Source organism: Bombus vosnesenskii, unplaced genomic scaffold, assembly GCF_011952255.1.
Source record: "Bombus vosnesenskii isolate JDL3184/JDL3185 unplaced genomic scaffold, Bvos_JDL3184-5_v1.1 scf7180000013285, whole genome shotgun sequence".
Classification (NCBI taxonomy): Eukaryota; Metazoa; Arthropoda; class Insecta; order Hymenoptera; family Apidae; genus Bombus; species Bombus vosnesenskii.
This window is the reverse complement of record NW_022882938.1, coordinates 881425-909219: the sequence shown is the minus strand read 5'-3', so window position 1 is coordinate 909219 and position 27795 is coordinate 881425. Positions and strand designations below refer to the sequence as shown.

Genomic DNA, 27795 nt, shown 5'->3' with positions numbered 1-27795 from the left:
ATAATAGTAATATTTGTGTTGAGAATTTAAGAAGCACGACGTATCGTTGAAATGGAAAACTTTCGAATTTACGAGTATTTTACTCGAAATTCGTGACAATTGCATATGAAAGAAACGTAGAGGACAAGGATATCGATATAACAACGTAGAACTGAACCAGCATCGACTAGCCGTAAATTAAAATATCGTTCTTTCGCGTTTAATTTTGTATAATGCATCGTTTCGCAAGCGGTGCGATAAAACGCATAAAAACGCTGGTTGAATAAAATACGTTGCACGCGGAACATTTATCGGAAAGCTTCTTTAGATCCCCGGTGAATGGATTCGCCATGGAAAACTAGCATCTCTGGCGTTACAGTTCTCTACTCTTGATTTTTGCTAATTTACAGGTGAGAATGCTCGAGGAAGCGGGCCCGGCGAATGCAGCATTAAGGAGTAACCGGTCGACTTTTTTCTCCATCTCCATGGCATTTACCCGAGATAGCCGCGGAATCGACGGTTAAAAAAGCATTTCACGAAGCTGCAACCAACCAACCAACCAACCAGCCAACCAGGCAAGCCAGCCGGTTTCGAATAAGAGGTAAGCCGATAGTCCTTCCTTTTCGTTGAAGGTGGAACAATAGGGTAGATTTTCCGAGATCTGTTTTACGTCTGCTCGCACCGAGGGTATGGCCCAGCATGGTAGCTCGGCCAGCCCCCGCGAATAAAATGAAGTAGAACGTTCCAACCGACCCCGTGTGTTTGCTTTTTGCTCGTAATAGCACCCACATCCACCTGTATCTCTTCATACATCCACTTTCATCGTTGTACTTGCTCCCGTAGAGATCAGAACGACGGCTTTTGACTGAACATTTTCGTAGTTAAATACCGCCTCTCCCCCCTCTCTCTCGCTCTCTCTCTCTCTCTCTCTTCCCCTCTCTTTGGCGTATACTCATTCCTAGTCCTTCCTCTTTATCTTCTACCCTTCCTTCGTTTTTTTTTTATTTTATCCTCTGTGTCTCCGCTTTCCTGTTTCTTCCGTCCCGTCTCTCTCCTTCCACACTCCCTCCACGTTGTTCCTACGGGATCGTCCCGCTTACGGACGCACTTGTACGCTTGCTAGAGTGCGGGGCAGGGGAAAAAAGCAAGATCCGTGAGTATAGATTCGGCATGGAGCACGCGAGCGAGTTTTTTAATCTTTCAATGGGCCTTCTACGCTCTGGAAATCTCTCTCGCTCTCTTCCCTCCCCCCTTTCCCTGCTGTTTCTCTGTTTCTGTTCTTTTCCCGCTTTACTCTCATACTTTTTTCCCTTGCTCTCGCTCTCTGTCTGCCATGGCAGCCTTCCTCTCCTTTCTCTCGATTCTGCAAACCCCTCTCGAAAGTTCGTCCCACTTCAACCCTAGCTGTGACCGCTCGGCTGCTTGTCTCTCGATATATTTACATATTTTCGTGATATTTCGCGACGTTAATCCCTGAGCCGGCCTCCGCCCCCCCGCTTCACTCCGACGAGCGCGAATTAAATGTGAAAACTCGCCTCCGGCCTTTTTTTCTCTCCATCTCTCTCCTCAACAGAGGTTTATTGTTAAATTCGCGCTCAGCTACGGCTTGCTCGCTCGGCGATTTTATCTCCGAGCTTCTGCTCTCTTTCTAACTCGCGAACGTACGTAACCTCCGCCTCTCTGTCTGTCTTTTTCACGCTGTTTTTCCCTCTCCTTTTTCTATTTCTTTCCTTTTTGGTTTTTTACCTGGGAAGGTACGTCGATGTTGCAACGTCGTTGTTGTCGTTGTTCTTCTCGCCGTTCTTGTCGATTCCGTTCCTTTTTTCCATACCAGTTCCGCTTTCGAACGAATCTATTCACTCGTGGTTAGGTCAATTCAATTTCGTCTCGAAATTTCATCGTTGCTCCGTGATTACGCGAAATTATAAGCGCAGAATTACATTGCCCGAGAATGTTACTTCACGTTAATTGTTCGTTAAATGTTCTATTTTATACGGAACAAAGAGATAATTGAATTAATAGAGATAATAAGCGAGCAATAAGGACAGAATATCGCGGAGCTGTTTGAATTAATAATTATGCGCAAGCTGGTTCCAAAGTGATTGGAAAATCATAGTCGATCCGTGGTTTCGTCCTTGCTTTCGTCTCGCGTAGACCTGCTAACGTAATTCGCACCGGAAGGCAAAGAAGATCGCACGAAGCCGGAACTCAGCTCGCGGTAAGATCTTTCGCATAAAATACGAAGTCCCGCGGGTGCAGGTCTTCCTGAAATATCGAGTATATATTCCACAGACGACCGTGACTCGGAAGACTTTCTCGGTATTTAGCGATGTTTCGAATAACGAAGAAATAAAATAATCATAGTTACTTGATGCTTGCGCGTTTTGGCCATCTGTACGATTTGCTTTTACATGACCTTCTTTATACCGCTATTCATTCTCTGTTTTGTTTTAAACTATATTTTTATTGGACATTTTTATCTGATATATATTCTCAAAGAGTCGAAGATTAATCCATAACGAGCTGCGTTTAAATGATAGAAGTTTAATAACTAACAAGGTAATCACAGCTGATCATTTTTCAGCGAATACAATTCTATTACGGATTTCTATACAAAATGCTAGCTCTCCGAAATAGCAGATAGTTCGTCTACAATGTTAACTGGGACGGATGTACTTACCGAATATAAACACTTTACAGGCCTAAAGTCTTGCCTAAAGTTTCTCGAATTTCGAGACACGGTGAAAAAAAAAAGAACGCGGAAGATTCATCCATTTCGGGTAGAGGCAAAACGAGTGCAATTTCGTAGATTAAAAATCCCAGGTTTGGCAAATGCGCGCGATTCTTACCGATTTCAATGAACCTTCGCGTTAATCCCGCGCGTAATTACGGCCACGCGATTGTTAGACGGCAATTGAATTGCGAACGGACAAACAATAAGCAAATTATATTTCCGAAAGTACCCTCGTTTAGAAAATTAACCGCGGTAGAAAAAAGGAAAGAGAGAGAGAGAGAGAAGAAAATGAGAAGAGAGAAACACGGCTGAAAACGATCGTTCAGCGAAATCCTTGGTAATTCGCGTCTTTAGACGGGGAAAACAAAACAAGAAGCAAAGAGGAGGGAAAGAAAGAAAGAGAAGGAGGCTCGAGAACTTGTATTTTCCTACAGCTTTTTATCGACCTCATTCTATACCGCTGAAAATGAAAAAAAAGGAAGAGACGTGGAGGGACGAGGGAAAGGGAGAAGGGGGAAAGCGTGGGGAGGTTCTTTTCGAACTCGACTTTATTCTGCGTCATTCAGCCGCTTCCGAGTTGCCGCTGTTTCACTTCCGGCCGATGATCGTACAGCGGATGAACATTTTGTCCCTTGCAATTCATAAGCTGAAAACTGCGTGGTAGACGGAAGGCGGAAGAGCACTCTTTATCCGTTTTGTTTCGCGAAACTATCAGCCACTTATCCAGCGCAAGTAGGCTAGTGGCGCGGGAAAAATTACAGACAATACCGTGCTTAACGTTTCGATGGAAAAACCGGTATCATTTATTCAAACAGGAATACCTAATCAGTCATAAACCTTGAATACATTATTGTTTCGATTCGTGATCGGACAGAAATCGAATACATATTCAGGCAAGATCATTGTTCATTTGATGAACGATTGACGACTCACAATGATTATAAGGGCCGAATATTTAATTAATCTGTCTAAAGTACAAATATTTCTTTGGTTTATAAGTGAAAATTATTAAAGTTTGTTGTAAGAAAAATCGTTAATAAAGCGCATTAAATTAAACCCCATCCCTGTATATCAGATCTTGCATTTATTTTGTTAATCGATTATTATAAATGGGAAACGAGTAGGATAATTGTGTCAGGATAGCGTAACGATACAGCCGAATTTACCAGTTAATTTTTATATTTATCCTGTGATATTGTTCCAATATTTAAATGACTAAAATAATTCTCCAAGCTAAAAACAATCCTCTTACGAATACAATATAGCCTTATAAGTTATAAAATATATGTGTGTTGAGAAATGCTTATTCAATTCACTATTTAAACACAAACAAATGTGATATGAAGAATTGTAAATTCTTAAGGATCGTCTCTATTTTTCATTAATTAAACATTTTCATAAAACAATTTCACCCTTGCTACAAATTTTAACCAAAACGTTTAACTTTTCCACGACGTATACCAGTGCAATTGTTGGAATTTGCGGACGAAATCTGAATCGTACCTTACATGCGACACGCGTACTACAGGTGGTGAAGTTTTATAAAGTGACGATCCCTCGCCGTAGTAAACTTGTCGGGCTTGTAGTAATCTCGTTAACGAAGTCTCTTCGGGTACCAGGACGGCTCTCATGCATCTCATCTTATCTCGTTGTCTTCTCCATTCGTCTCCTCGTTATCGTCGAATCGCTCGTAAATCGAGCGTGCTCGTAGAGGCCTCGTTCAGGTTGTTCGCTTCGGGAGAATCGATATCGCTCTCTCGTGTCTGTGGGATGCCAGGCTCGACTTGATCTTACAAACCGGAGCCCTCGAGATCGCTCTTTGACTTCGTAGTCTCTCAAATCCTCTCTCTTCCTTATCAGATCGCGTCACCGGGTGAAAGCCGAACGAATGGACCGATCGTTCTCTGGTTCGATCGTCTGCCGGACACTGCGAAAAATAGTCTTACTTCGATACCCTATATCCGGCTTTTCCGAGTTCGTGTCTTTTAATGTAAAAATCCTTGTTTTCTTCTCTTGTCGTGATTAGAATTGTTCCGATTCTTTTCCCGCCATTTAATGCAATAGCAATGAGGCTTTATGATGTACGAGAAAATATATAACGCAATGAATTTTATTACAAATTTCCAAAAATGTATTGTTGTAAGTTTAGGAACTTTCTTTGAAGAATCGTGAATTGGACAGTTTGATCACATTTCGCATGGTTTATACGAAATTATAATTATCTTATTCAGTCTATATAATCTTTCCTTATTATTCCTTTTTTTATTGCTCTTTTTTCTTCTCCTTTCTGCGTGTAACACATTTTCACAGAATTAAATACTGTATAAGACGATAAAGCCGTAGTTTCATAAGAACTTCAAACCTCACGGTAGAACGACCCATCAACCGCAGCAACCCAGTCGCCGTTCGGACGAAACAACATCGTAACACTATAAAAATAGTATCCTAACAAAGACGTAATTTCGTAGAAACTTCTTCACAGTAAAAGTACCAAGTAAAATGATCTGTCAACCGTAATAGATTCATCCGATCACCATTTAAACAAACGAGTCACCAACAAACATCACTTCATCTAATGCTATATAATTTCGTACAAGTGCTATCAACTCCTGTATGCGCGCCGTAAGCTCTTTTTGTCGTCCCGAAATTCATCCTAGTGAAAAAAAGGGGTTAACATGTTACTATCCGAAATGGGACGTATTATGAAATTTTGAAGCAGCGAGTGGATCGTGGTAGTGGTACGCGTGTATATACATCGAACAATAGGAGCGTCTCTATCCAAAAACAATGGTCGTGGCATTAATTAAATCGCACGAGCTCGGTCAGACCTCGGACCGGCCAGCGTGTGGAACAAGAAGGGGGCGAAGTACCGTGACCCGCTGGGCGATTCAAAAATAAAAGGAATAATTTTAGTCTACGTATATCCCCGGGCGAAACGGATATCATTGTTGGATAGGACGGCACGGCTTATTAGAATAATACGGTCGCAGGAGATCCTGGAGGGGGACGATGGCCGGCTAAATACGGAGGTAATTGTTCGAGGGATTGTTGTTCCAGGTTATTCTTATGTAAATCTTGACCAAACCTTCCATGAAGGGATAAAGCGGAGGAGAGCGGTGGGGTTGGAGGAGGTTGAAGAGTGGATAGGGCGCAAGAGTGCCTACGAATATTTGCACGAGGTAATTATTTCGTCCCCGGAGGAAAGCCGGATTTCCGCCGGAGAGTTTTCCACGTGTTATTTTGCGCCACGCCACTCGGCCTCATTATATAAGCCATTGTTCTTTCCCTTAGCGCCTCGCCGACTTAACTATGTTCCGCGAGTCGATCCAGCCTGGCTTGGCTTCCGTTTAGGGAGAGCCATTTTATGCTTGGCAAGTGTCCTCCTTCGGTCCTTTGTATACTTCTATTACGTAGAATCGATATAGCAAGATAAGCGATAGCGATCGTTTCGAATAGATTGAAAAATGGATTTTCATGGATTAGTTTTGTTTGTGGTATATTTGGATTTAGTAATGCGACGAGTAAAATGGATTTTATTATTGTTGGAGGTAAATGATGGTTTCTGAAATTGGGATGTAGAATGGAACGAGCGTAGGACGCGTTACGAACACGTGACATTCTGACGTTCTAAATAATTTATGTGCAGAACACGGTAGTGGCCTAACCTTTGCTCTTTTTAAAGTTTCCAGCGCGAACCATTGTTCGGCACTGCCTAGCACGCTGCAAATTCATCCTCTTAGTTAATATATTACAGTATTTTTCCCGTTATTTTGCGCTTCCCTTGTGATATACATGCTTTCACATTCTTTTTTTCGAAGAATTTTTTTGCAAAACGAAATATCGCCGGATTACTTTGTCACAGAATATTATTATACGTTGTCATTGAGTTTTACTCGTATAACATTTTATTTAGACTTGTACTTTATTTAGGTATATATAAATTTTAATTTTAAAAGAATTATATATAATAACAAATTCGAAGACTTACAAGTTTATCAGATTCTTATCGTAATTTAAAAGAATTAATATAAAATTCAAAGATCCGCAAGTTTATCAGGTTTATGTCGTAAAATTCACAGAAATATCGTCGATATTTTGTGGAGAGGACTACGCTTACCGTGCATCGCGGTTGATCTTTGTAATTTCCGAGCGACAGATAAGCGACAGGGCAGAAGTTAATAGCAATGTTATTCGATGTTGCGTGCGCTTTTGAAGCAGCTACGGCAGCCGTCTGTCTGTCACATAGGTTATCCACTGCCGTAGGTGGTTAGCTACGACTTGTGCTCAAACGAGCAAAGTCGATTACCTTGGCCCTTACGTGGCTCGCCGGAAGCCAGTCGGACATCAAAGTGCTCCGTCTGGCTTCCTGGGTAATTAATTCCTCCTGCTGCCAACTTTCATACAGAGCATCGTAACTGTCCTTCCAACAGATCACATCAAATCTTCTACGGAAAACAAAAACTGGCTACGCTGTAACCGGCTTGCCTACCATGTTCCGTGTTTGCGATGAAAATCATGAATCAACTTTTAATTAGATGAATGCTTCTCCCAAAGAAATACATCTTTTATTTTGTATCGCAAATATACATATTCAATCAATTTTCAAGAAACTATTACGATACGTACTAAACAAGAATTTATGAGATTCCTTTTAAAACAATTAAATACCATCGATCAAAACTTTTTTCAATAATAATTAAGAAATAAAGATTTCATCAATTTTCGGTTCTTCGTTGTTCTTTTATCAAGATCCTATCAAAATATTCTAATAGTTATCGGTATCGATATATTTCCAAGATCATCGAGGACAATTGGTTCGCGTTAAAGTAGAATTGTCTATCAGTGTCAGACACGTATGTTCGAGCGTTTCGGTTCCCAGCGAAATTCACATGCGAAAACTTCCTATCATTGTGAGATATTTCTATTATAATACATTGAGAAAGCATTCTAAACAATTTTCAACTATCGTATTTGTGTTAACTAATCAGACTGTTGAATTACGACAGCGAGTTGGTCTTCTCATCCCTTATACTGTCGGCTATAAGTATTAGGACACTTGATGATACTTAGTACGAATTAGATGTCTTCCACTGTTTGCATTTCCTATTTATTTTACTCCCATCATATACAGTGACAGCCAAAAATGATTCGTCATTTTCAGAGAATGTATATTTACTTTCCACTTTCACGGTATGCTTTCTAACGTGAAATATCAAATAAAATAAAAATTATTACTTCTCGACTAAAATACGTGCTAATAATTGATAATGTACCATCCTATGTCCTTATCTTCTTTACTAGAAGAAAATCTCCTTTTCTCTACTGAATGTCTGACTACTATCGATTCGATGCAACAATGCAACCAACGTACATGCACATTCTATCACATAAATTCGTCATCAGACAACGTCATCGTTATTCGTTCTCCCTATAGCAAAGTTTCAAGTCTGTGTGAAAGACGTGTGCACGCCTTATCGGTCCAGAACTGATGTGACCGGTCATGAAACGAAGATCAGTCGTGTGGTGGGGGGTGCAAGGTGATTACTAACATCATGCAGGTGTATTAATAGATTCCGTATTCGCCGCGGGGGAGGAATGGATGAGGAAACGGGGGGAGTCTTTCTGGCCAGTAGAGAGGGATGGATCAGGGGAACGGGGTGAAGAACGGCAAGGACACCGGGACCAAGCAGGTGAACACAGTCGCCAATCACGAGCCTCTCTGCGGATTCTCTTGCGTCTCGCTCCTCCCTGGCCGAGCTTGCGGAGGTGTGGTTTGCACCTGCGCTTGCGCCGCACGCCCCGCCTCCCGCACCTGCGGCTTTTCCGCGCTTCCGCGTACGCTTTCCGCACTTCGTGCTGGTGGGGCACGGAACCCGAGACGAGGCACCACGAGGTTTCGGCCGCTAGTGCTGTCTGGACCGCGCTGGCTGAATCTACTTGCATCGTCTAGGCGGCTTTCGTACCGTTCCAGATCGTGCTTCCTCCCAATCTTTATATTTTCTTTTAAACTATGTTTGACAGTGAATGAGTATTTGGGAAAACTAGCATCATAATGATAAAATATTTACAGATTTACGAATATGTAAGAGTCGTATACATATTTGATTGCATTGACGTATTGAGTTCATTAGAACACCAGTTCGTTCGAATACTTATCCGCTATAACCATAGCCTTAGGTATTTAGGTGAAATCTTCCTGAATAACAAATGATAATTACTAGTTGGGAAATTTTGTTGCGATGAAAATGTAGTTTATCGTTGCTGTTCTTCTTGAGTTTCTATGATCCTAAGTGGACGATATTTCAATATCCAACTTAAACAACTGCATCAGTTCTCCATCTATCTCATTCCTAATAATTGATATTACCAATCAAACTAATTGATTCCATATTGTATAAAATTTTGAAAATTGAATTTTAACAAGCAACGGATTTATTGCCATGAAGGTATTTACCGCAGAAAAACAGCATAAGTAATCGGAAATTCCAAGATAAGTTTGAGAAGATAATGTCTATGCTCGTCATTTCTCTTTGCATTTCAATTTATGCAGTTGACCGCCATGGCTTCAGGGATGTTCGTACATCCAACCATTCGTCTCAATTATTTCTACATCCTCGTACACCGATTCTTACCAAGCGCTCGATCTTTCCTCGTCATAGTTCGCTAAACCGTGTCTTCGATCGTTGCACAAGTAGCTATCGATGCCCGATCCTTGGGCACGAACATTAGCGCACAATGGTCGTGAGACGTCAGACTTGGTGCTTCCGATTTCCGATGTTCCTCATTGTCTGAAATCGCATAAAAGTTTCATCGCTAGTATTTAGGGGATACAATAGCACAGGCATTCAGAAATATACCCCAAAGTAACACAGACACACATAGAGAAAGAGAATTATAGAGAAGCGTAGAAATGGATCGTCTTCCCCTCTATCGTCGTCCCCTCCAGCGCGTACGAGTAGAAGGGTCGCGTTTTCCGGCGGGTTCCGCTAGATGGCACGGAGGCTTCCTTACGCGGTGGCTCGCAGTCGCTCCGCGGCGCCCAGACCGTGCGGTTATCCGTCTCTGCTCGAAAAAAGCCCGCCACGAGCAGGCGAGCATCGACGTTCTTCTCAGCTGCGAAGCGATATTACGTCCCTTTCTTGCAATCATCTCTCGTCAGACTTCTTCGTCTCATTCAGAATCCATTTACACATTTCCGTGGAAAAAATCACACTAGGAACGAACTTTGGAGAATTTAATTGGAACGTGTTCTCGACCGAATCAGTCGGTCCCAGGAGAACTCGGGAGCGCACACTCCTGACGTTTCTTCCATCGTCGTTTCAGTCAGCCGCGGGCAACCGTCGCGGTGTCACGTGTTTTCGTATCGTCATCGTGTATACTTGCAATTAACCAGCAATTAACAAAAATCAGCGGTATCCAATTTTACTTTGAAGAATTATTCGCTGTGAAATTACTGCCACTTAACGAACGATGTTATCGAATAAAGTTCAATTAAACTTTAAATAAACATTTGGAATAAATTTCCATATATAGACTGTAGAATTTTCGTCATCGCGATTAATAAATTCGAAAGAGCTTCGTGCACGATCGTTTTCTGTTTATTCTTTTTCGCTCGCTCCTGTCTCCCCATTGGACGGCTCGCTCGTGATCGCCACGTGGTCGTGTCGCGATCGATCAGTGGTGCATCCTATAACCGGCCGAGAAGGAACGAGCACGACGTGGTGCCGCGAACCGGAGATAAGCGAAGAGGATCACTCGGAACTGGTGCTGCTAGGAAAACGTCCTGCCAGCCAGAGTGAGTACCCTTGTTACGATCAACGAACTTGTAGCATATTGTTGCCTTGCCGCATTTCACAACCCCCACCCTCTACTCGCTGCCGCTACCCTCCTGTTTACGCTCGATGTCGATGGTCCTTGAACTTGCTTTGCTGGGAGAATGTGCGTAGGGTAGGTCTTTATTTGTTGCGCCAGGCTTAAATGTCAGAGTTTGTACGTTCTCGTTTTATTATTTGCATATTTCTATTAGGTAAACCACTTTTTCTTACTTTATTTTGACGTGTTATTATATAAACAATTTTTGTGAAATTTTTGTTAAAATTAGTATAGACATAGAATCGATATGTGAATGTATACTTCTCAATTGCTTCTACTCGTTAACGCTTAGTAATGGAAATTTGTACGCCAAACAGAAACGTATCGATAGAACAAGTTTCTCTCACGCAATCATATACATAGGACACACGAATATTTGCTATCGATGGACTTTTAAAATTTAGTTTCGAATAACGTATCTTGTAATCGAATGTAATCGAATAATGTATTCGAATAGATACATTTTAGTATACGGAATAAAATATACATACATTTGATTTGCGTATTCACTATTCGATGTCCGGAAGAAGAAACGGGTCAGTTGTTGTGTCGTAATAAACATAATACATAGTGACTAGTCAGTTCTACGCAAATTCATAACTAGACTGCGGATGTTTGTAGGAATTTTACGTTCTTATGAATATAACCACAGAAACGAGAACTGAATATAGAGATTTGTTATAGACAATAAATATTCTTGTGTGCGTTCTATTAGGTTGTCCGAAAAGTTTCTTTCGTTTCATAAGATGATAATAGATGGACAACAATTTCTGTTTTATATTATTTTATTGAATTAGGTGTGATCCATTTCGTTCTATTTCTATTATTACGTTCGTGCATAATTCAATAAACTAATATAAAACAAAAAACATTGTGCGTCTATCATTTCTTTATAAAACGAAAGAAATTATTCGGACAACCTAATATTTTACATATTTCATATATTCTTGCATATTATATACATCTTCCATTTTTAAATTATCTGCAAATGCATAAACATCCGCAATCTATTTATATCGGCAGATATCGCGATTACATGGTGCTGAGTTCACGTTCACGACAAAGTCAAAGTTTCCTTATGTCGTGTCTGTTTGAATTAGTAATCTTCAAGAAGCTTAGTGTCTCAAGCTTCTAATTTTCTAATTCGGTCTGCAGGAAATCTTTTATCAAAGATAATCCGGTTAACCAACGTCGACCGATCAGAGATCGCAATTCAATCGAACTTTCCGCGTATTCCGGTCGAAAATTTCGCGAGGTTATCGGGTCTTAGGCGGCGCACCATCGATCTAATTGCATCGATTGTCAGCAAACCGCGTGAAGAGACTAGAGCGAGGCCTGCGCCTGCACCGGGTTTAGCCCTTTAAATGACTTAGCAGACAATTTGCCCATTAACTCAACCAGTCTCTAGCCGTAATGGAAGCCATTGTTCGACCTATCTTGTCAGTAATACACGGCTGACCTGTATGTGTGCGCGCGCGCGGGCCGTTCGCGTGGACGTATTACAGGTAGATGTTGCCGTGTGCACGCACGAGGACATCAAGACACTTGCGATATCGGGTAGCCCACATTGTGCGTCGAGATGAGATCGTCTCATTACGATTACGTTAATTAATCTAACGTATTATGGTCTGATAGTCCCTTAAGAAGGCTTGTCCGAAAAGCTAGCGCGAGGTAACTGTTTCCGGAAATGGGGTCCGAGAAGGATAGAACGAGGATATAGGAATATTATCCGGTAAAATAATTATTCGATATACGCTCCTATCTGAAATCAGATCATCTTAAAGATCAGAGCATCTTAAAATTTAAGAGGAAAGAATGAATTCTTTAAGTCGATAGATATCTTATTCGTGATATTCTTTTATGCTATAAAGCGTAGTTGATACTGTACAATTTTATTTTATTTCTTCAATTTTATGGTATTGGAAGCTTAATTATATTTAGATATTTAACTAAATTTTATATTTAAACGTAATATTCTTATCGTTTAGAAGCAGTTTGTTTCGACCAGGAGCGTATATGATTTTGATAGATTAATATTCGGTACTTTGAAAGATAGTAGTTTACGATTACGTTTGACGTTGAAATAGATATGTGATTTTGATCTCAGACTATTTTGATATTCGGATTTTCGTCCATTAGACTGTTTTATAACTTGATAGGTTAGCTATTTGTATTAGTATCGAGTACGTGAAGTACCTAGATAGATACTAATAGATAGATAGATAATAAATAGTCTTTTGTATCAATTATGTTCTGTCTATGTTCTAACTTTTAAAACGAAGAATGTTTTATTAGACTAATTTTAGTAATAAATGAATTTTTTCGCACAGAATATACATTCAATTTTTACATGACTGCTTTGGTGGACCCGATTTTTATTAGACCGATAGTTAGAAGAGAACGGTTTGTATAAAATTTAATGGAAAAATCTTGAGTTTGCAAAATTTTCATGCGATTCCGCTACCGTGCTCTTTATATCAATATCTAATCCATTCTCGTTCGAAAAACATAAAAATTCTGCAAAAATCTGTAACACTCGATGCATCTTTCTACCTATACGTTACTTTCATTCTTTTTATTTTACAAATTTTTGCATTTAAAGGATTTTCCAACAAAAACCTTTCATATTTTATTTACCATATTTTATTTATTCTTAAGCGAAAGTTACATTAGCAATAGATAAATAATTATATCCAGAACCCACGTGGAAAGTTATTTTAAATTTTCCGATAGAATTATTGTTACACATCGTCGCTCTCATCGGCAGTGAAAGGGTTCGCTTATTTACTCATCAATCATCATTCCTTTATCGAATTCATATACCAAGACAAATTACTTATTAACAACGAAGAACCGATCGTCGACCACGCTGCCATCCTGCTTTCTAACATTCTCCAACCTGCATCATCGTTCGTCTATAACGTCTTTAATGGTGCACGATGTTCGTCGCTGTTGTCGCCAAGAGGCGCACAGAGGGAAGCGGAACCAGCGTGGCGCGAAAGAGTTGTCGGGTAACTTTCACGCGAATCCTTCGCCGCGAGGACTTGCGGTCAGCGGAACTCGCAGTGGAAGGCGAGTTAGGACTCGGTAGTGGGGGCTGTGTCGGCGCTACCGGCGGGCGCAGAAGGCGCGAAAACGTCCTGCCGTGATTAGGCTGGCAGCTTGCGACAGGAGGTAGCACAGGACTAAGCTAGGTGGTGGCGCCGATCGCCGTGCGCAACGACAAGGAAGAACACCGCAAGAAGAAGGAATAAGAGAGACGGACCGACGTGTGCCGGTGAGCATAGTCGGCGACGGTCCTGGGACGAGTGCGAAACAAAGACGAAGAACGAAGAGAGAGAGAGAGAGAGAGAGAGCGTGGATAAAGATAAATCGAGGTCCTTGATTCGCAGAGCAGAAGGTCCTCGCGAGAGGTGATCGTGCCGGGTCGAGGGAAGAAATTGTACAGCGATTTGTAATTGCATTGTACATCAGACATTGATTGGGTTTCGCGATGATTTAGTCCTTTGTGCTCGAGCGTGGCCTACGTTACCTCGACGATTGTTCGATTAGGGGGAACGTTGAGTAAGATATTTTATCGGCCTCGAGTATCTTCTTGAGGGTCGGGGGTGGTATGGTTGTGCTGCAATTTAGAAGTTCGGCAGGGGCTTGAAGCAGGAGGGGGTTAATTAGAACGATAGATTACCGCCAGTCGTAGGGAGAGGGTAATTTCTAAATTGAACGTTGTCACGAATAACTTGTTAAAAAAGTATTCGACTTACGAGAGCAAGGATTCAGTAGCTTAGAAAAGAGTTTGCCACATTTTGTATATGTAGTTTGTAATACCACATTGCGTCGATACAGGTATCGCACAGAAAATTTAATAATTTTTGTCAACGCTATTAGAAGAATATATTAACGAAGGGAAAATGTATCTGTATGATCTTATTTAGTTAAGTGCATCTAAATCTCCTACTTTGTAAATACAAGTCGATCACTTAATCCGAAATATTTCTTGCAATAAAAAGCAATTTCTCCAACCACTTAGCAAATGTAAGAAGACACTTGTACTGGATCGATCGGTGCCGTAAGGTCATAAAACTCCGGGATTCAATGGGTTATCAGTGTGCTATAACTGGATTTTAAGAATCGGCTGGAAGCACGCGGGACACTATTGTCCATGGTCGTTGAAGAATTTAATCGAGGGCGGCCGGAAACGATTACACCGGAGAATTTGATTTTCGAACACGGTATCCGAATTCAGTGATGGGAGCGAGCATAACGCGGATGGAGGGAAATTCGCGAGTGAAGATTCTTCGTGCGGCATTTATTGGATCGTGACAAGTAGAGAATGGGGAAAGAGGGTACGACAGCGATGAAACGCAAAAGGGGGAGAAGCTGCAAAGGGCAGAGGGCACCAAGCGCTCGCTCCATAAGAGAGAAGACGAGCAGCTCTCATTAAAAGTCGAGTATTAATATTTTAACGGACGCTCGTCACTTGAACGAGGTCGTTGCGGTGCCCAACGTCTCCCTTCCAATAATCGACCGGTGTATCGTAAACTTTCCAATATTTTGTTTCTATGGTGTTCGGATGTCAAAATCGCTCGACAACATTCACACAAAATTACTCGATTATTATCGTTCTATGCGATCGTTAATGCGTTCACCTTTCCTGTTTCTGCATTCAATTCCGGATCGATGTAACCGTTAGATAACGTCTCGTTTTTGTCCGGTGGTCGATCTTATCCTATCCAATTACGAATCTCACCAGGTGCACACAGGCTGTATTGGTGCAACCAGATCGTCGTGATTCGTAAGAAAAATCGTCCAACGACGACGAGATTATCGCGGAACCGGCGAAAGAGGGTGGAGAGGGGCAAAGAAATTGCAGCGAAGGCAATCGCGAGATAAAATGACGCGATAATCGCTTTACAGATTGACGGCGGGCCAACGTGGTATGGCGGCGCGACCGTGTCACGTCGATGCTACCGGCGTCGATTCTTTGGAACCTTACGAAAGTGACGCTCGTTTCCGCGACGCTTGAGCACCGCTGCGTCCGCTCATATTACATCCAGGATTAATATTAAATTTCACACGATGAGTGCAATTTCATTACCCCCCTCCAAACGACCCTTCGCCGTCCCAGCACCGTCGTTTCTCCACCTTTCAGCCAAACCTCGCCGATGCTCGCGCAAAGACCTATAACGAATTGGCTCTATGAGAAAAATTGCAGTCGCAATATAACGCGATAAGGACTTACTGGAATGGCGGGTTCCGATCCTATGGAGAAGTAAAAATTTCAAGAATTTCTACAGATCGATGTCTGACTCGTTGATCGTTGGTGTACCGAAGAGTCGTAGATTTACGATGAAACATAATATAAGATTGTGCTTTGTAATTTCGTGATTTGGGAACAGATACCGGTTCAGGCAACAAATCGAGCTCTGCAGGACGCTTAGACATTTTTTATATTAACAAATGTGGCTTTATCATAATAGAAATCATGCTTTTAACTCGTTTGATCTGTACTCGTGAACATACTATGTTTTTTCTACTGTAAAATAAGCGCGTCACGGAATTCTTCTTTTAGACGTTCGTATATCGGGTGATCGGTTGATGCGAACGGAAAAGACCTGGACGGGCTGTTACGCACGAAAAGCCGAAAGTTAGACATTAAACCTTCCACCTTTCGCGTTCGTTTGCACGACCTACAGGCACAGATGCGTCGGCCGTTGTGCAGGTGCGTATACATATATGATTTTACATGTGAGCTTTACGCGCGCGTGCAGGGCCGAGAGGGTTGACTGGCTCTCCAGTCGATCAATAGCACCCCCACGTTTGCGTCCCTGGGTGAATGCATGCGATAGGCACCCCATTGCTATGCCACCCCGAAAGCCACTTTATATTTTAGTGGGAATGTTCTACAACCCTTGGAAAGACACTCTCGAACCGGTTCGAACGCCCGGAGACCGATGTGCCGGTGCGTCGCTGCTCTCTCCATCCGCCGCTTGTTTCGAGTCTGGCCTGGATGAATATGACAAGGTCATTTCTCTTGTTTAATCCACGTAATTAGTTTGCTCCTTTTCCCGCCCTCTGCCTGCCATGCAAATCGATAACTTCTTTCTGTTGTTTTTTTAACCAGGCGACATCACACAGCTTTGGTACTCGAAAACGATTTCAGAACAGAAACTGTTATCTTAGACCATTTTTTTTTTCATAAACAAATCCGTGTTTCAACATTTAAATGACGTACGTTGTTGCTAAAGTTTGACTATTTATCTCTTCTTGTTGTAACAAATGAACACATGGAAATAAGTAATTTGTTTTCGGAGCTTGAACATTAATCGTGTATTTATATAATGAAATTGAGAAATTCTGATAAAAAGTGGAGTTGACCGGCACGACTTCTGAGCAGCTCATTTATTACCGGCAGTCTGGCAATTGAATTTCGGATAATTAATATAAAGCAACGTATGCATCGATAGCAGCAAATATGTTAAACTTTAAGAGGTATCGTTATTCAATCGAACAGTAGGCAAATGAAAATATCGATCCTTTTTGAGATTGGAATTTCGTTAAGAAACTCATTACCGTTCACGACAAGCACGAAAACGTACTGTTCGAGAAGCTGGCCAAGAGGTCGAGGTAGCTTCGGCAATGAATTAAGGTCGCGACATTAATCCTGGCCGGGGTAGCGGCCATGCTATCACGACATGTCGTAAATAACCGCGGAGGGACGGTGGGCACGGGGCGGGACAGAGGGTAAAAAGATTTCTAAAGAAATGTAAATTAAGGAATAAATTGATCCGTGCTGCTCGGTACCAGCGACACTCGCCTCTAACTGGCCGCAACGAGTGGCTCCTTAAGCGGGCCGCGTGCGCCGCTTCTTGAATGCGGTTCGATCGAACGGTCACGCAAAAAATTAATTTCGTTACCTCGGCCCCGTGCACGCTTGTAGATTGTGTCGCATTGCGACGTAATGGTCTCTGATACAACGATTGATAAGCTTACAAGATAACCTTTCCTCGATAAGACTAACAGGCTTACTTGATATTCGAGTCTCTCCCTCTGAAATGAAGCCTCGTCATAATAGAAGCATAAATAAAACGGCAGAAAGAAAAAAGGAAAAAGAAAACAGGGGGAAAAAGAAGAAGAAATTCATTATTCACGAAACAACGAAAAATGGACGAAACAACGCCAGCGGATTTCCAGAGAGCGCCTTTTAGGGATGAGAAGCACAGTCGGTACAGCAGGTAGCTGCAGCAGAATCATACTAGGTCACGTTTTCATCAAGACCTCAAGGTGCGGACGAGGATCCGGGAAGAAAAGAGAGGAAAGGACGAGCGAAAAGAACGGGCATACGGATAGGGGTTGAACACACCATTGTTTTTCGACACACTTTCTCTCGGCCTGGCCCTCTCGAAGACAATGCGTGCCTTACTTTTAACCCTCTCTATCGTGCTTAGTCCGATGGCCATCGCGACTCGTTCTTCTTTCTCCCTTGGCTGGTATGTCGCTGTGCTCATTAAGTAAATCACCGTAATGGTGGCTCATCACCCGGGCCAAAGTGAAAATTCACTCGCGGACAGGACTCGGGATCTCGATCCTCGAAGGAATTCCTCTTCGTCGTTGTTTCGGCTTCCGGAAATTCGAGCTGGAAAAATTACAGCAACGCGTTTGCCAGTAGGGACGCTTTGTTCTTGCTCGTTGAAGTTCGCGTGTTTAAGACGTTCGTCGTGGAACCTTGTACGGTATTTATGTATAAGGTGTCGCAGAAGTATAGGTCGATTAAGTAATAGGTGATGAAAAGATGAGATCTTATTTTTTCTGTATATTGTTTGATCTTGTAGTATTTTTAGTAAATGCGATAGAAGTCTATAAGATTCATAACTAATTGCAGGATTGATTACAATAGACTAATCTATCTTAAACCTTCTGTATTAAAAAATAAAACGAAATCGTTTACTAGAAAAAAAAAAAAAAAAAAAGAAACGTTTCTTCATCATATTTTGCTACATCTTCCTCGATTGACCAGTTGTTATGAAACACTTTGTACCTTTGTAAGAAAGGTGACGCACGTACGAGGTGTGTAAGGGAAAAAGAAAGAAGATACACGCGCGATCTCTGTCGTAACGAGATGGAGTGGCGGCCGGTGTGTGTTAATGAGGTAATGAGAATAATGTGCATCGTCTGGTAGGAATATTAACGGCGGTCCGTCCTGGAATTTTGTACGCAATCTGTCTGCTTTCGAAGAAAGTATCATTTGCAGCGAAGCCGGAGAGAAATAATGAGCCGCGCCGTTGATCGATACCTCACCGCGCCGCTAACGATGCAATTTCGACGAAGTTATAAACGACCGTGGCGATCGATCAATGAGATTGAATTTTGCAACGGTCACGTTGAAAGGATCGACCGCCGCCAATGAAATAATACCGCTCGATAGCTTGTAAATATTTCGATACCCGGGCCCGACGTGACTTTTTGCTCTTCGAACTTTTCGTACTTTTCTTCTCGCTCCTTCTCCTCTTCTCTTCGCTTCCCGACCGACGTTAGCGTGTTTTCGCTTCTCCTCTCTTCTTTCCTCTTCCACTCTCTGTCACCCTCCTCTACCTTCCTACCTCACCTTCTGGATTTGATTGAATTTTTTCCCGAGGAAGAAATGTTTCCACCAAATGAATCCGTCGAAATATTGCATTCCGACAAGCACGATCCAATTTTTCGTTTAATAAAAGAGAGCTTTTCTCTTCGCAGACCTTTCATTTCTTTCTCACGCCTTTTCCGTAACCTTCGCAGGACCGAAGGGCAGAGTTTAACCCCCGCCGCCGAAACCTTCGATTTTCGATCTTCCATCGATCGTGTTTACACTTTTCCCCATTCCTGCATCTTCTCTTCCCTTAATTCTTCTTTACTATTTTCCTAATTTTCTCCTCCAACAGCAACATCTACAAAGTTCGTTACACAAGCTCGACGAGGCACAGTGCGAAGAGTTCTTCATCTGTTTCAGCGAATAAGCGTTCAACGATTAATAAAATATATTTAGCAGATCTTTGCGTGAATCGTTTCTCTCTTTGTTCGTTTTTCCCCCGGACGGTCATCGAAAGTTACGATACTCGACGACATTTAATCGCGCCGGTCAGACTGCAGCTGCGACGAAATAATTTTTTATTAGTCGATTCCACGCAGCTTCTACTTTTAATTTACCCGTACATTTTAATATTGCGTATCGTTGCTTTGTGAGCTTGTAAATACAGCCGTCTCTCTCCGCGGCATCGTCCCAACCTATACGCAACTTCGCCTCTATCCTGCGGCGTGGAGGCAAATATGGACGATGGTGTGGGACGAGAGGGTTGACAGGGTGAAGGGGAGGGGTGGACCAACCGGATAGTACTGAATAAATATAAACGATAACCAATAATACCTGTAAAATTAATAATAATCATGATCGTATCGACGGGGCTCGTTCTTGCGGCCCTCCTCGCCGCCCATCAATCACATCAAAAATTCTGGATTGGTCGATACGAGCCGTCGTCGTCCGCTGTCGCTGTTCGCCGACTCATTTCGATGAGTTTGTAATTAAAAAATTAATTAAACGAAATCCCAGTCGCCGGCTGATTTTTTCCGCGCGTATCCCCGTCGTCATTGTATACACTCGTATCCTGTGTATATCGCAGGGGTCATTATGACGACTGCATTTCAACGATACCGCCCCCATCTCGCGATACTTTTCTCTACCATTCTCATTCCAACCGACGGGCATAATTGCCTATGGTCAATTTGATAGGTCCAATCTCGCTTTTATGAATTGTATATACCATTTTTCTGCACGACAGAAAACGCCGTTTCGTTTTTAATCGACTTACGATTAGAGAATATTACAGTTTGTTTTAAACTTTACTCGATATTAACGTATCGACGATATACTCGAATGACGAAGAATTCAGAACGAACGATTTGAAAAATAATGATCTCTTTATTACGAAGGTAGCTCGCGTTACGACATTTTATCGGATACAAGTATCGGTAATTGCATTACGTATGGTGATACTTAAAATGTGACATTTGTAATACGAAATTTCGTGGCTTGAGTTTTTCACTCTCGTCGCGAAAGGGTGAAACCAGCGACGATTACGAGAAACTATTATACGAAAAAGTCTCTGGAGATCGGTCCATAGGGCGCAAACGAGGGAAAGGAATGGAGTTCGGCATACGATTCGGACAATTCCTGAACGGTACACCGTGCTGTGACATAAATTTCCAGAAGCGCCGGCCAGGTAAAAGGGTGAAAAAGTCTGAGCCGTTAACAGCAGCGGGTTCTCCAGATCTGAGAATCGGCCCCGAAATTAAATAACTTCCCAGGGGGATTCGTCGGCAGAAAATTTACGTTGGCCAAATAAATTGTGCGCGGTCCCGCATTCCACAGGCCGCTACTATTTTAACTATGTGTATAGAGAGCCGCGACGGGGTCAGGGGTGGAGGGTTGGGTGCCAGGGACCGGACGAGTTCCGACTTATATCGCGTGAAAGGCGAAAGAAAAAACTGGCGAGCAGGAAAAGAGACGCAGATACGGAAAGACACATATATCGGGGCCATTTAGAGCAACGCTGGACAGTTCGAATTGTTAGCACCCACCGGTCTCCACATCGGCTTTAATTTACTCTTATTGGCCGGAATGGGATTGCGTTGCCTAGCTTGGAATGCTTATCCATCGTCCTTTCTTTCGTACGAAGATAAAGTTCGCTCGAATTAATCGCGAAGATATGCTTGGATTCCTTTACGGTCGATCTTCGATGTAATACTCGCTGCAAATTGGGCCGCCCTTCCTTCGTTCCTCCATCTTTGAACTACGCTGTGTTTCCTCTATTTGTTTCGTTCGATGAAGTTGCAATAAGAGGTAGTAACCAACTCTGGCCACATACTCGCTACTCTACTCCTTGTCACAGTTATCCTTTTTCCCTTCCTACTTCTTATTTTCCTCTACATTTCGATTTCTTTCCTCATCCTCTTCGTCCACCAGTTTCTATTTCTATCAGCCCTGGCCGTCTCCCTCCCTCTTTTTATTCGAGTCGTTCTTTATCTCCGCTTTCTAGTCTACTATACCCTTTCTCGCTCGTTCCTAGTCTCTCCACTTTGTCTCTCGCTTTCTCTCTCATTGCCACTCTCCGTTCGTCTCTGTCTCGTTTCTTCGTGGCCAGGAGTGAGCCAGAGGTCGTGTGGCCAGGGGGTGGGAGGTTCGGATTCAATTATCCGATATTAAACTGCCCCTAACCACGTTCGTGTCGACCCCTTTGGCTGTGTGGGTTCAAATGGTTGTTGCTAGCTTGCCCTCCCCGGACCACCGTCCTACCCGTAGAAGTATTAGATTGAATGGACTTGGTGTTGTACTCGCTGTTACCCGGCCGAAGATACGCCTAAAGGTGGTAGTTATAGGATCGCGCTCATGTACGCCACTTTTCTTTCCACGCTACTTCTCCCATCCTCCTACCACCCCCTTTCTTCAATTCGTTTGTTATCGTACGGCCGGGTACCGGTACATTTGCTATAAATGGACGTCCATTCAATCTTTCAGCAGATTGAGAGCGTAATTTTAACCGGCGGAAGGCTACGTGCGTCGAATGCTCACCGATGGATTAAAATATGTGAAGTTAGAGGGATAAACGTTTAATAGGCGGATGAACAATTTCAGTATAGGATTGGTAATAGGGAATAGTACTGACAGTTATTCTTGAAAATAGGTTTTACGTATGGTTAACTCGGGTAGAGTTTCATTCGCGGAAAATCAAAATTCAATATATTGACAATGGAATGAAAATGAAAATTCCTTTTCGAGAATTGAAGTGGCCGGCTCCGCTCCACTTTCTGTTTTAAATGAAATTGTTCTCCTTCGATACCTAATATTCGCGAAAATCTGTACCGCGTATTGCCGATGTGGCAAATTCCACGATTTACATTCGGCAAATTGTTTCGTTAGAATTCCAGTGTTAACAAAGATTGTTCTCTTTCGATATCTAATAATTACCGAAAAACCCTGCTATTTGCCAGGTAAATACCGATATTACAAATCTTGTAATCGTTACCTTTCCTTCGAGATACGATTTAATAACCCACGAATGTTAAATATCTCCGATGATATCAACCTCTGCCAAGCGAACTAATAAAGTCGAATTACACGTTCCGTTTGCTGGTGCGGCAACAACATAATTTCTTCGTACACGTACCGATTGGCTTTCCCGCATGGCCGGTCGAGGAACTGGCACGACGATACACCGGCCGAGACCACTGATCTCGCAGCTCGATGATAATTAAATTGCCCCGCGGAACTAGCGGTGACTAAACAGTCATTACAACGACTGGGTCATAATTGCGAAACTAGCAACGAACATGCTGGCAAGATAATCGTCGGCCGAGATATATCTACCTAACAGTCTAGGTCAGCCGTTAATTTACCATTATAATTGATTTGCATATAGATTGAATCAGATAAATCCGTGGGGACGAGCGGGCATGGAAGGGGGGGGGGGGGGAGGCAGAGGGGTTAAACTTACGAAGGAAAAAACCTGGGAAACATGGTCAAGTTCGCGTGTACTCTATTTTCGTTTTTCTTTCGTGGCTATAGTTTCGCTCGTCATTTCTAATATTTTTCTCCTCTTCGACGAAATTGAGAGGCGTAAACGAATTCTAACAGCAAAGTTTATCAGTTATTAAAATGTTATACACGCATATGTCGATTATTTGTATATTTTCCCTTATGCGATAGGTCATATTCCTTTCAGTTCACGCCAAGAGATACTATCCTGTTTTTGCGACCAGGTTTTCAGGACAGAGATAGGAAGAAAAAACAATATCGTATATAAGCATCGCTCTACAGCGACTTAAATTTAAATTAATTTAAAAATAGTAACACTAAAATATGTAATTTCGACACACAAAACATTGTATGGCTATGTCGTACCGCCACGTATCGGTACTTTTGCCTAAACTATACCACAACCGAAATTCATTGTTTATTGTGAACAACACACACATGTAATACTCTTCTACTGGTCAATAAACGTTATAAAAAAAAAAGCACGCTAAGAGACCGTAACGAAAGCGTATTTTCACTGATTTCAAATGGAATCACGGTTGGTGTCTTTGAAAGAACGAAATGAAAAGGTATCGCGCGGGAAAGAACGGGAAAGAGAATCGGAACCATTTATTTAGTTTACCGTGCGCGCCACCACGAACGGTGCATTAACCGATTGGATGACCGATTAAGAGACGCCATTCTTTTTCATTCGATAGATCGAAAGGTTCCTCTAATGACGACAGGTTATTTACCGCTCGCACGGACGACACTTGGTGTTGTTTTTAATCGAACAACGTGATCAGCCTGTACGTATGCTACCGACCGTTTTATGGGATCACCGTGTGTTTCGTTGCATCAGCGTTATCTTTTTTTTCCACTCAGTAGTTGTTTCAGTCAGTCACAGTAATTCAGAAACAGCTGTCAAATTACTACAAGAGCACATCAGAAAAATAGAAAAGTGACTACAAGATAAACGAATAAAAGCAAACACCAGTAAATGCAACCATATTACATTTACACTAAGAAAACGGAAACCACCAAATATCCAACTGAATGGCACGCACATAACACAAACAAGGCAAGTTAAATACCTAGGACTCCACTTAGGCACACAATTCACATGGAAGCAACGTGCTAAATCAATTATAGACAAAATGCGGATAAAAAGAAGACAAATGTACTGGTTAACTGGTGGAAATTCTAAACTCAGCATAGAAAATAAATGAAAAATATACAAAACGATAATAAAACCAATTTGGACGTATGGAATACCACTATGGGGGACAGCAGCAATGAACCACATAAATAAACTAGAATCGCTACGATCGAAGATACTGAGAACAACAGTCAACGCTCCATGGTATGCCAGAAGCGAAGATATACGCAGACTGAAAAATACCAACGGTCAAAGAAGAAATCGGCAGGTACGCAGAAAAATACAAGGAAAGAACGGCAACACATCCAAACCAGCTGGCTGCTGAAGCGAGCAAAATTCTCATAGAAAGAAGACTAAAAAGAAAACACCCCATTGACCTCATTAAACAAATAAAATAGTCAAACTCCCACATGTTATACACTCAACATCCACACCACCCACATGATAATCAAACAGTCAAACGGTCAAACGGTCGAACTCGTCAAGTCAAATAGTCAAACTCGAAGATGGTATCCACATGTTATTTAGCAATTAAGTTAAAAAATTTACCAAATGTCCAGCTGGACAAACTGCAAAGTACAAATTAAATAATAATAATAAAAAAAGAGTAGTTTCTTCCATTTATCATTTTCTCTAGGAATATTAACGTACAAATATCGCGATACTTATAACATTACTTTATCGAAGATCCAAACAAGGAAAGATTTCGCTCTGATCTGCTATCTTCATGGAGACTGGGATTTTGGATAGCTAGGAGATTAAAGTCGCAAGAAGGAAGAAAGCCGCGGCGCGATTAATTCCACGATAGAGGCGTTAACAAGCCGTCGAGCCGGGGGCGTTTCACGTTTCGTCGAACCGTTTAAATTTTCGTCTGGTCAGTTGTGAGATACATTCTCGAGCCATGATCCGGCGAAGAGATTCGGAGCAAAAGGCCAAGCACTATGGTTTCGTGATCGCTGCTGAATCTATTAGCATCGATTAGCTTCTTCGACTGACGAGATATCTGATCTTCCGGTACCGTTGTGTTTCCAGCAACTATTCTTGCTACACGAACGCTTAAAATCTCGAATCGTATTAAATGCATACGCGCTTTTCGAAATTCCTTTGTCTATAACAGCCTAGCTTAAAATCACAGAGAAAACGGCGCATATCACAATAACGAATCAGGATGAAACAACTAGTTGTGCCAATTTTGGCTTGTATCAATCTTGTGCATCAAAGTTGGCGAATCGTGTGAAAAATCGGCGCGATTTCATGAGCGTCAGCCGGTCCAGCGATAAACTAACTGGTGCGTGTAATGTTTCATGCCATTAAGCGTAATTTGTCAATGAAAGATTATCGAGTGGTGATATATCGGCAGGCTTTTAGCCGAACGCATTGATATGTCGTATTTCAATAGCGACGATACCGTGTGGAGGGTTAACGAGAAAACATTTGTAGAACTAATTGAGGATTGTGACAGGGGTTGGCTCTGAAATAAATCGATCGTGGCCGCGCTTGTCATTGTTTCCGCTTGACAATTTTTTTTACGATGCTCAACGCCGCTTCTACGTATTTCGAAACTTAAAAATATCTACGAGAAAAAATAACTAGAAAGTTGAAACATCGTTAATTAACGGTAGAATTTGTCCTTCTCTTTAAGAATTTTCACCTCCCTTCATTATGGCCATTAAATGGAATTAACTGGGAAGCGCCACGAAAAAGGACTCGAAAAGACCTGAAAATTAATTAATTTCAACATTTGTTGTGACGATTTTTCAAACAGCTCTATTCTTCCTTCATCTTATCTTCCTTCTTGGTTTTATCGTTGGTTTACTTTCATTCGACGTAGAAATTAGTTCGTCGTGTTCTTTCTTTGGTAAATTCTTAGTTTTATTTAATATATTATGAATTCTTACTTCAAAGTCCGAAAATGGTGTATAAACGACGAAATATAAAATGGATTTGTAATTATTTTAACAAGTAAAAGCATCGAATTAATTTCTACATATAATATACATACAACCTCTTTTTTTACCTTTTTCCTCCTCGTTCTTCTTTTTTTATTGTATCACTTTTTAACATCGAGCATGGAAGCACTGTCCATGACCAAGCCCGAGTGTTACAAACAGCCACGCCGTCGAACGCAATGAATCGGATAATTAATCTGTGTTCCCTCTCGCATACTCGCAATATTTGCTCGCGAGTTAGTTGGCAAAAGCCATTTTAGCGATTATTTTCCACTCAAAAAAGCCCATAGAATAAACCCCGGAGATAGACGGCTATATGGGAGAGAGATGGCCCGGTTTAATATTTTTTAATTGCGTCGCTGGCCTGCCCGGTACCCGGCCCCGGCTTTATCACTAGCACGTAATTAAACTTTATGTTCAGCTGTCATATTTGCATTCTATCTAAGCTAGCCATTTGAAAATTAAAAAGCCCCGGCGAACCTTTAATTTCGTGCCCGCGGTTTAACTCGCGGGGATTGTTTACGAGGAATTTACATAAAGTTGTTTCGCGGCTATTTCCCCAATATACGTATATATACCGTGTATAATCTTAACGAATTAATACTGTGTTACGAACCAACGGATCTATATGTTTAACCGATTTCTCCTTACTCTTTTTCTCCATTCTATATTCAATTCTGTTCTCCCTTTTCTTTTTTTCGCTGTTACTCCTTTTCTGTTCCTTCCTTCTATTCCTTTCTTCTTTTTTCTCTCTCTCTCCTCTTTATTAGACGCGTGTTTGCGTAACGCGGCCGCAAATTGTTCATTCGGAGACGAGGGGAAGGAAACGAGCCGGTCCGTAAATTGCGAAAGTTAACCGGCAAAGTGAAATTTCAGATTTCACCCGGGCAACGAGAAAAGTGTCGCGGAAAATTATGGGAATCGTTGCCGCGACGATAAATACCTCAACGTGATCTCACTGTGTACCTAAATAAACCTCAGATAAATATACGAGATATCTCTCGTCACGAGTATACATACTGTTTAGTGGATCTCCGCGAAGCGATCGAAGTGATTCTTTAACGAAGAAAGGAGGCAAAGATCTGAAATTTGAAAGCGTTTCGCTAACAAATATGGGGAATACAATTTTCATACGATACGTTCGACATTTTCTTCCCTTCGAGTGAATATAATTCAATGGATATAAATCATCCGCGATTAGAAAATTATGATATAATTTTTTTTATTATTTAATTTGTACTTTACAATTTGTCCAGCTGGGCATTTGGTAAATTTTTCTAACTTAATTGCTAAATAACACGTGGATGGCTACCCCCAGCGGGATACCATCTTCGATTCTGACTATTTTATTTCTTTAATGAGGTCAATGGGGTGTTTTCTTTTTAGTCTCCTTTCTATGAGAGTTTTGCTCGCTTCAGCCGCCAGCTGGTTTGGATGTGTTGCTGTTCTTTCCTTGTATTTTTCTGCGTACCTGCCGATGATAGATATAATTGTGAAGCTTTTGCAGCTTGTCGGATTTAAACAAGGGAATATAAGATAAAATGGTGTTTTTCGTTGAAAT

The 27795-nt window shown here is 41.7% G+C and overlaps 1 protein-coding gene and 1 long non-coding RNA gene across 2 annotated transcripts in view; both read left to right on the top strand.

Moving 5' to 3' along the window:
* The first annotated feature begins 212 nt into the window (after positions 1 to 212).
* LOC117232300 overlaps positions 213 to 27795 on the top strand; it is a 296390-nt gene continuing 268807 nt past the window's right edge. The window contains exons 1-2 of the mRNA XM_033491612.1: positions 213 to 231; positions 437 to 580. Of these exons, the coding sequence (XP_033347503.1) occupies positions 213 to 231; positions 437 to 580 (163 nt within the window). The remainder of the gene's footprint in view (positions 232 to 436; positions 581 to 27795) is intronic.
* Positions 9632 to 16815, top strand: LOC117232174. The gene is made up of 3 exons (XR_004493078.1): positions 9632 to 10508; positions 16155 to 16304; positions 16476 to 16815. It is a non-coding gene; the product is annotated as an uncharacterized LOC117232174 (long non-coding RNA).